Source organism: Buceros rhinoceros, unplaced genomic scaffold, assembly GCF_000710305.1.
Source record: "Buceros rhinoceros silvestris isolate BGI_N320 unplaced genomic scaffold, ASM71030v1 scaffold3439, whole genome shotgun sequence".
NCBI lineage: Eukaryota > Metazoa > Chordata > Aves > Bucerotiformes > Bucerotidae > Buceros > Buceros rhinoceros.
Window position 1 is genome coordinate 2,221 of NW_010429632.1, and position 9,730 is coordinate 11,950.

The window sequence follows — 9,730 nt, forward strand, 5'->3', positions numbered from 1 at the left end:
TAAACAAGGCATCACAGAAAGAGACTTGAGGTTTTCACTAGGCTGTGAAGCAGATTTTAGCGTTGTAGAGAGTGTGACTTTCATAAGAGCATGCTGTACACTGGACAACAGAAAGCCGGTGGTCTGAGACTTCAAAGGAACTTCATCACAAGAGCTGAACTGAGAGGATAAAGAATGGCATGAAACCAAATGGGGGTTTTTTGCCATCCTTCCTCTTGTGAGTACAAGGAAAAGGACACCAAATCAAGGTACTAAGGGGTTAAAATATTTCTCTTAAGAAGATACAAAGAGGCATCATTGCTAGAATCAGCAATCCAGTCTTCCATCTTTGTAATATGCTTTAATGCATTCATGGAGTTTTTTGTTTATCTTAAATGTTAAACAACTCTAAAAGGAGTGACTGCATCCCAAATTTACAGGTGGGTGAACTGAAGCCCAGCATCAGTCTGAGTCATGGGATGATACAGCAGTCCAGTGCAACAAGTTCTGGTGGAAATGGAAGGTTGGCTGCTTTTCGAGGTCTCTCACCAGCTGTGGGTGTTCCACAGGCAAGGGAGAAGCTTCTGAAGAGACATTATTTCCTCTTTACCCCCTCTCCAGGACAGGTGAGGTTAGAACAGCAGTAAAGTTATTTCAGTTTTATACAGTCTACCTCCTCTGTGACTGGCATTGCGTTGGTTCTCAGGTCGAAATCCGTGCTCGATTTGCTGCCATTATATGTTGATCTCCACCTGAGCAACATGATCTTCTTGAAATACTTCATGGTGTTATTTTTTACAGTTACAAAACACATGGTGTTGATCATGCTGTTACTCATAGCAATGCATTCAACTATGTAAAAAGCAGTGAGATAATGCTTCTCTTTCACAAAGATAGTGGGGAAAAAGTCACGGACAATTGTGAAGCCGTAGAAGGGTGCCCAGCAGAGAACGTAGGCGGTCAGGATACACATCAGTACCATAACAGTTTTTCTTCTGCATCGAAGCCTCTTTCTGATCTGTTCTGTCTGAAATCCTGGTACGGTTTTAAACCAAAGCTCCCGAGAGATCCTGGCATAACACAAGGTCATCGTAATCACCGGTGCAACAAATTCAATGCCAAAGAGGAAGAGGAAGTATGATTTGTAGTACATCTGCTGGTCAACTGGCCAAATTTGACCGCAGAAAATTTTCTCCTGGTTTTTCACTCTAAATAACACCGTTTCAGTAGCAAAGTATGCTGATGGGATAGCTACAAGGATGGAGACGATCCAGACCAAGGCAATCAGGAAGGTGACTGTTTGATAATTCATGCGTGGTTTCAGTGGGTGGACAATGGCCAGATACCTGGAACAGACAAATACATTCAAAATGAAGTCTGCAAACACTGTCAGAACACACTTCAAAGCACAAGTGGACAGAATTAGGCAGAAGGTAATTGCTGCCATTCTTAAGGAGCAAGCCTGACAAATTTGCCTGTGAGGAGAGGAGTTATGAAAATTTCCTGAAGTAGCAGCTGTGAGCTGAGTTCCTAAATCTAGGCAGAAACTCTGAAGTGGGTGGCTGAAGGGTTTGTTCGGACAGCGGGTACTAGGCAGTCTGAAAACCTGAGCATATGCTAGGGTGTCTGAGGTTGGCTTTAAGACCTCCATCTTAAACTCCCACCTGTTAACATGACCAAACTGAGAAAGCTGCAATTTTATGTCACAAACTTTTCCTTGTTAACACAGATCACATGTCTGGGAGTTGTGGGAAAATGAGAAGAGGAGAGAGAGAGTGAATATTCCTATTACTGACAAATATGTTTGCAGGACCTAGCGCAATAAGCAGATGATGTCATATCCCACAAATAGCATCTGGAAGTTCTTTGCTGGATGGCACGTGTTCAAGCTAGAGTTTGAAACATGCAGTAATACACACCTAGTGGGAGGCAGGTAAAAAGACAAACATGTAGAATCAGGAAAATGTCTTCCCTAGGCAGTGAATGAGTTCAATATGCTTTTTTTTTACCAAGAGGTCAAACGTGCCTCATGGTGTTTCTCTTATTTTCTTGGTTACTCCACAGGGTGCAAAGAGCTGAAGCTGATGCTAATGAATGGCTACAGGGGAGCATGTTTTCAAGCCTCCAACAAAGGACTGTGTATCCAGGTTTTGCCCATGCAAATTTTTGTTTCATTGGCTGGAGGTGACTGTTGATGCTTAATCTTAACTACGTTGTGTTAAGGAATATGCCAAACCACGAAACTTGAGTTAGGTACTTGCACTGTAAAGCCACAAGTTGCACTGCAGTGTTTGCACACCGTGAAGAGTGGAGAAATGGAAGTGCAGTCCTTGCAAGAACTGTAGGTTGCCCTCGATTCAGTTAAGAAGGGGCTAGGCCCAAATACGGTTTGGTTGGAGTTTGGAGGGTTCATTTTTTAAGCAGCTGTAGATGTACGAAGGGCTTATATTAGAGTACACTGTCTCGGAAAGGTGAGGATATTTTTGCTAGAAGGAGATTTTTATCAGAGACACCACAGAGCTCCCAGTACAATTGTATTTGACACAAAGGATTGTTTCAAGCGGTGAAATTTCTCGTTCATTGAGAGGCTTTTTTGTCCGTATCTATTATCTATAGGTATCATCCATGGGATATATTAATTTTAAAATACAATGGAAAGTCAGTGGTGGTTTTCATCAGCCAGATCTTGGACGCAGATGAATTGCTCATCACTCTTCGTAGTGCAGGCTGATGTCAAGGGGCAGCAGAATTACTCAGCCTCATTGTGGAGCTGATAAGTGAATATTTTTAGATCAGGCCTGTGGAAACACAGTGGTGGGTTCATGGATGTGTAGGCACTCGTAAGAACGTATCCACTCAGCAGCACGTTTGGCTGGGTGAGGTAAATCTCTGCGAGAGAGTCAGGACGGAGCTGTTCTGGTGCGTTTCCTGAGTGTCACTGCTTACCACAATGGGGCTGTTACTGCAGAGTGGTCCTGGAGCACAGGAACCAATTCAGATGAGACTGTCCTGGAAGGTGTGCTCCAAAAGTGTGCACAGAACACACAACTAAATCCCCAGGGGTGTTCCATCCAGGGGACCCAGCTAAAGCTAAATCCCCCAGAACAGTTACAGCCCCTCGCATGGGCTCTTGCTCTTTGGATCCTGTCCTTTCACATTGTATTATTTTCTAGTGTAGATGTGGCCTTAAATACATGAAATCCCTACATTTTGTGTGGCTAGACATCAAAGAAGATGAAAGAGAGCCCTACCTGAGGGAAACCTGGTGTGACAGGCTTACCCTTTCTACACAGGTGAGCCCTTTTAAATGATCTAAACATGAGAACACTTTTGTTAGGAGCCTGTTCTTTTTAGAGACCGGAGTCAACAACCCACATGATGTAACCGACATGAAATGGTTGGTTGTTAAATGAATGAAGTTTATCTCTGTTTACCAAGGCAAAAGCCCTCAAAAAAAAAAAAAAAAAAAAAAGCAGTGAAACCAAAACAGTGTGTTCTTACAACAAACTTCAGTGATGAATCATTTCCAGGATTGTTTTTAAGGATGCGTGGGGACATGTGCTAGAAATTTTGTGATTTCTTGGGAGGATAAGGGCTCGGTGACCCATGTTACTTCATCAGCTTGGGATGTGCTAGCAGAGCTTTCCAAGAAAATGTTTTAGAAGTCGAAGAAGGTAAGTGATAGGAAATGGTGATGCACACATGGTATTGCTTAGAAGCTTAACTCTGAGTTCTCAGCTGCTGTTCAAAAGTTATTTTGTTAGACACATTAAGGATTTGTTTCATAGGAGCTGATTGTCCGTTCTCCCACACCAGGCAAAACATCTGTGAACTTCCCCAGAGTCTTCTCACAAGCTTCTGTTGACGTCAGTAACAGCTGAATGAGCCGCGCACAAGCTGTATCTATACAACCATCATCAGAGTTAACTGCTCCTGCGCTGCCTTGTGGATCAGGTACCAAAAACTAGGCACCATTAGACTAGAGCATAACATGGCACACAAAAGAAACTGTGGAAAAGGTGGGCTGAGAACCATACAGTGTGTATATGCAGAGGGTATACAGAGATATATATTGTCACACAATATATATATGTCACACAAAAGGTGACATTGTGATGGCCTTTCTGTGAAGAGGTTACTCTGTGAGCCTCTGGCTTTCTGTGAGTCAGTTGTGTCAGACTTAGGTCAGCATAAAGCTGGTCGTCAGTGCCCGGGTCCCTCAGAGTCTGCGGTGCACGAGGCTTAAGAGAACAGGAGTCATAAGAAAAAATATAGTTAAATTATATTGTTAAAATTCCTGGAGTGAGAGGCAGGCATAGAAATATCTCAGGACTGCAGCATAAAGCAGGTAGTGCAGCAGGCGGATGTCTTTATGTTCTGTCTCCCCCTTTGTGAAGACTGTAGGAAAATCTCTGCTAAACTGTGTTGGTGTAGCATTTTATCGTTTTCTGGACAGTGCCATAAATGACCTGTGGGTCTTTCCTGACTTGTCACTGTGCCATCCTCAGAATGGCATGTAAAGAAAGGGGAGAGTATGAGAGAAAAGTATTTTAATGGAGAGGAGCATGCTGGCCACACTCGCCAAGCGTCCACTTGTGGGTTGGAGCATCCAGTTTAAGAGCTAAGTACTATCAAATAGTTAATTTAATGATTGCTTGGTTTTTTCAGTACAGCATGACAGAGACTAAGAGCTCTGATTTGCAGGCCACACAGAATTCTTATTTTTCTTTTGCACCCAAAATCCCTGGGAAAAATAACTTAGAGGAAGAAAGAAATATCCTGTAAGGCAACAACCCTGTTGGGATCTCACCTGTCAAATTCTGTGTCACCAGTCAAGTATTTCCCTTGCTGAAGAGTGTTTATTTTACTGTTTCTAGAAGAGGTTAGACTCTGAAAAGCTGTGTAGGCCAGTAATGAAGGTTCCTTAGAGGTGCATGGTCTGGATCAAGATTATATACTGCTGGTGAACACCCTCATCTCAGGGTGTTTCCAATTTGTCTCTCTCCTTTTTCCCATATTTCAGAAATCCTCTCCTCCACTTGAATCAAGCGTATTTTTATGAGAAAAAAAAATTTAATAAACATTAAATGTTAATCAACATATTCTTTTCACCTGAAAAGTTCAATCAAGAAATTTCCACTGAGGTTTCTCTGGGGTGATGTCATGACTTCCTGTGATTAGATTTTTATGATACAAGGTCTGCATAGTACCTACCTTGACATCAGATCCTACACAACTGCTGAGCTTGTTGAAAACCTAGAAATCTGCACATCCAGGCCAGAAGCTGTGGCCATCTCCTTGTGCAGCGATAGCACCTCGCTTACCTGTCAACAGCTATAGCCAGCAGAGCATTGGTAGAAACATAGAGGGAGACGGTCCGTAGGTAGTTGACTGAGGCACAGAGGATGTGGCCGTGCTCCCAGGACAGCTGCCGCACCACGTAGTAGTCCATCTCGAAGGGGCAGCACACGATGGCCACAATGAAGTCTGAGATGGCCAGGTTGGCGATCAGCAGGTTGGTGAGGTTTCGCAGCTTCTTGTAGCGGGCGAGAGCAGCAATGAAGATGAAGTTGCCGATGCCACAGACCAGCATGATGCCAACCAGAGCCACACCAATCACAATCTTGGCTGCAAAGAAGGTGCGAGTTTTGGTCATGTCATCTTCACTGTCCAGTGGCAGGTCATAATCACTGTAATTGAAAGGGAAGGAAAAGTTTTGCAAGGAGGTTAAATCCCCATCATGGAGATTGTAGATTGCAGCAAAATTGAGGCTGATTGTAGTGTTTCGGTTATGTTCAGCTTGCTCCATGGCCATGTCTGTCTTCTTTTGACACACGAGGCTTGGCTGGCCTTGGGTTTTGTGTTAGAATTACCCAGAGTGGCAGGACACGACAACAGCAGGTGAGAGACCTCATCCAAAGACTCCTTCTGATCAGTGAGTCACCTTGTCTTTGTCCCCATGAGGTTATAGAGGAACAGCCTCATTTGTCGTCTTCTGTGGGAACAAAAAGAGGAAAACATTTCCTGAGAGGAAATTACAGCAAAAATGCTGTGCTTGAGGGAGAGCAATAGCCACCGTGTTGCCCCACAGCTCTATTGCTGGCCGTGCGTGGTGGGAAGAAATATCCTGTCAAAGGATGCTTCCGTTATCATACAGTCCCTTCTTGGGTTGCATAATACACTGCTTGTTGCACCCAGCAGCTTTATTTACCAATGATGAAATTTCGTTTCCAGGACACACTGAAATGACAATATAGGAGTGTAAAACCCAGTTTAACCCTCTGCCAGCCTTCAAGCGTGTGGTTGCAAGGTCAAAAAACTAAAATGAGTTGTCACCTCAATTTGCTGAGAAGTATCTGATGTGTCTTTCAGAAAAAGTTTTTACTTTATGCTAGATGTTTCAGTCAGAGCAACGTGGTAGATGAGGATGAAAGGAGAACTGGTGTCTTGGCTTCTAGGTACATTTCTTAATTAAGTAAGAATTGCCAAGACCCAAGAAAGTAGCGAAGCCAGCAACTTTCCTTTTTTGCAGCCATTAATTGAGTAGGGGGACTACCTTTCCAGCCAGCATAATCCGTTATTGCTTCTCTCAAACCAGTGGAGCTCTGCCAGTTTCCATAGGTAACGTTCTGTCCTGTGAACCAGCTGGTAGTGCTTTGCTGTGAAGGCACATCTGCCCTTCACAGGGAGAGTGCTTCCACAAACAAGCTCTCGAGGTGAAGGGGAAAATCTCCCTTAAGCAAGACAAAGTGCCTTGAATTGTTGATATCTGGGAGGAACAGGCTCCCCTCTTTGTACTGCCAGTTGTACCAAATACTAAAAAATGACTTATTTTCCACACTGAGAAAACAAATCTATTCTACTCCCTCATTTTTGATACTCTACAGTGTATCAAAGTGCTGAGAGGGCTGTCTTCTTGCACCTTCCCATGCCACATTTGGGAATCCTCACAGCAGAATCCCAGCTGTCAGCACAGTCCCACCCCATCCCAGAGGAGAATCGGAAGCATTACTGCTTTTTCTGCGTAGAGGCAGTAGATCTTCAGGGTGTCAAATGCTATTGAACAATGTCCATCATGGCTACAAAGGACAATCTGCACAGTGGAGCTGTTACTCTTTTCTTTTCCTGGAACCACCCTTAGCCCCTGCTATACCAACACTTAAAATTCTAGGAGAAACTCTTGTACAACTTCGGTCCCCACATTGCTTTTCAAACCAAGAGTTGCAGAACAACAGAATAACAGAAAGCCAAAGCCTGAAACTGAACAACAGTTCGAACAATTGACTGCTTTACAAGACATCCACACAGCTGTCTGGAGATGCGAACATTCTGTTAAGGGCACTACTAAATAAACATTTGGATGCAAAATCTGTTGGTCAAAGCAAGGTGCAGTATCTGTTTCAGACAGGTTTCCCTGCAAAATACTGAGAGCGCGCTTTAAACTAAATACAGACAACACAACCATCCACAAACTGACACGACACGGTCAGCTAACTGTACCTGCAGTTGCTCGCATCTTCTTGGAGGTCTAAGGCACCCTGGGGATAGCGTCCAGGTTTCCCCCCTGCAAATGTGCTGCTGTCACCAGAGCAGAGAAAGGATCACTGAAAGCAGCCAGAGGACGTCGCTGAATGATCATTTCTCTCCCAAGCAGGTTCACCCTGCTGCTCAGGGGAGGATGGCTCCGCTGTCTCTGTGCGTGCATCTAAAGCCTTTTCTCAGTGGGAGGCACCTTGAAGCTGTCCATGCATTTCTGATTTTAAAGAGGCAGTGCAATATGGAGACAAAAGAGCACAGCCCCTTCTTTTTTTTTTCTTTTTTAACCCCCCTGAATGCATCGAATTGTCATAGTGGCTTTGTTACCAAGTTGGAGCAGTGAAGGTGCAAAATCCCGGTCTGCACTTGCTCTCTGAGTTTTGTCTGTGCTGGGCAGCAGGTACCTGTGCTTGATGTGACACAGAAGCAAAATATGAACCTCCCAGGGGAGAGGAGGGGGAGGAAGGAGGGCGAACTACTTTCCCAGGGACCTTTCTCTGTGGATCTCTCCTCAGCTATTGTCTTTAGGACTGCAGCTGTGACAGCTCCGGCAGAAGGCGGGTCGAACATTGAATAGCTGTAAATCAGAGGACCCCTGACAGCTTTTCTTGCCCTCTCAGGGAGTTACTCAGAGCAGAATAGTGGCAATGAATCCTTAAGGACTTGGTATCCTTTGCTAATGCTGCCTCCTTGTTGCTCTGAAGCGCTTGCACCTTGGGGAGCGGTACTCTTGTTTCCCAGTTCTCCTAAAGGAAAGGAAATACGCAGCAGATCCCCTTTCCTCTTCTCCACCTCTTATTCACATGAGCTGATATTTTCCTAGATGCATAGTTGGGACACATTACGTAGTCCCCGGTGGGTGAGACTGTAGGAGGCTGTAGAAGGTCATGAAGAATGTAGAAGATTTGCAGAAAACCGAAAAATATGTGTCCTGCAGTGCACACTGACAAGATTTGGCTTTCATGAGTTAGTGGGTATTTATCTTCGGAAGGAGATAAGGAAAGTGTATTAATGTGAAATATGTCTGGGGTAAAAGAACCACTGTGACATTTCTTCCAAAAAACCCTGTGGAAAGCCAGAGAGTCCCCACTGTCTGCAGACAGCATTAAGAATTTCACAGCAAATACTTCGCTTGGCTTTATTTTTAACAGTCAGTGTCATAGGTGAAAAGCCACTAAGGGACTTTTAATATCCTGAAAGGGTGCAACCAGATGAACAATGAGGAAATCAGTTACAATCCACTCGTTGAATTCTGTCACAGAAAATGTAAATACAGTAATTACAGGGAAAGGCAAGGTGAGCTTACAGTGTACATCAGAATCACATCTACAAGATCCCTAAAATGAGTCACGTAGACCCTAAATGTCCCTTAAGAAAAGCTAGTACACTAAAGGGGGGAGCTCTTGCAAGCTCTACATTAGGAATGTTCATGATGTCTTTAGGACTTTGTTCAGCTGCCTCACATTAAGTTATCTAGTGAGTTAACCATGCAACACGAGACCCAAATATTTATATTCCTTTAGGCCAAAACCTCAGCTGCTGCAGAACATTCTATCCCCATTGACTCAGGGCAGGTCGGCACTGGAGCCCTGATAACGACAGCCCCTCCAGATCTGCGCTTTGTGTTCGGTACGTAGCTTCTGTACAGCAGTTGTTCATGTGCTGTGCTCCAAGAAGTTGTGCTATATGTGTCAAGCTGTTCCACAGAAAATCCTAGTAACATTGTGAAATGATGGGATTTGCATGTGCTGTGCAAGGCAGGGCTTTGTAGTGTGGATCAGAAATTGCTGAATAGACCCTGAACCGGTGGTCCTGAGAGCTGCCCTTGCTGCCAAATGGGCAAAGTTAGCAGGTGGGTCTGGAGCCTCAGTAACTGTTCTAGTAACCTGCCCCGCTACAGCAAGGCCTGGGGCGGCCGTGGGATGTATGCAGGAGGATTTCCCAGCTGCAAATGCTGTGTAAGAAGTCCCAAAGTCTTCCTTTAAAAATGGTGGTCTCTCGTGACTACTGGTATAGATGTGCTGAAAGAGCAGCTCCCTGGGGCAGCCAGGCTGCAGTACGGCTCGGAGAAGCCGTCTGTTTGTGCACAGCTGGGATTTTTGTGGTCCCAGCATTGCCCAGCCCACGGGATTTGCAGCCTACAGACAGGTCTCCTCTTCCTCGTCATGGGACACTGGGCAGTTTGCAGAGATCGAGAGATCCTTCCCCACAGGCA

General features: G+C 44.7%; 1 protein-coding gene across 1 annotated transcript; it reads right to left on the bottom strand.

Annotated features, from left to right (window-relative positions):
• Positions 1–453: 453 nt before the first annotated feature.
• On the bottom strand, positions 454–7,564 carry LOC104499215 (prokineticin receptor 2). Its single transcript, XM_010142690.1, has 3 exons — positions 7,480–7,564; positions 5,304–5,974; positions 454–1,325 (listed from the first exon to the last, which is right to left on the bottom strand). The coding sequence occupies exons 2-3, from the start codon at positions 5,792–5,794 to the stop codon at positions 629–631; spliced, it is 1,188 nt and encodes a 395-aa protein (XP_010140992.1). The 5' UTR covers positions 5,795–5,974; positions 7,480–7,564; the 3' UTR covers positions 454–628.
• Between the last annotated feature and the right edge of the window lie 2,166 nt (positions 7,565–9,730).

Coding starts and splice junctions, on each gene's coding strand:
- LOC104499215 (XM_010142690.1), bottom strand. CDS start 5,794: ATGGCCATGGAGCAAGCTGAACATAACCGAAACACTACAATCAGCCTC. Junction 1,326..5,303: donor CTGGCTATAGCTGTTGACAG/GTAAGCGAGGTG, acceptor TGTCTGTTCCAG/GTATCTGGCCATTGTCCACC.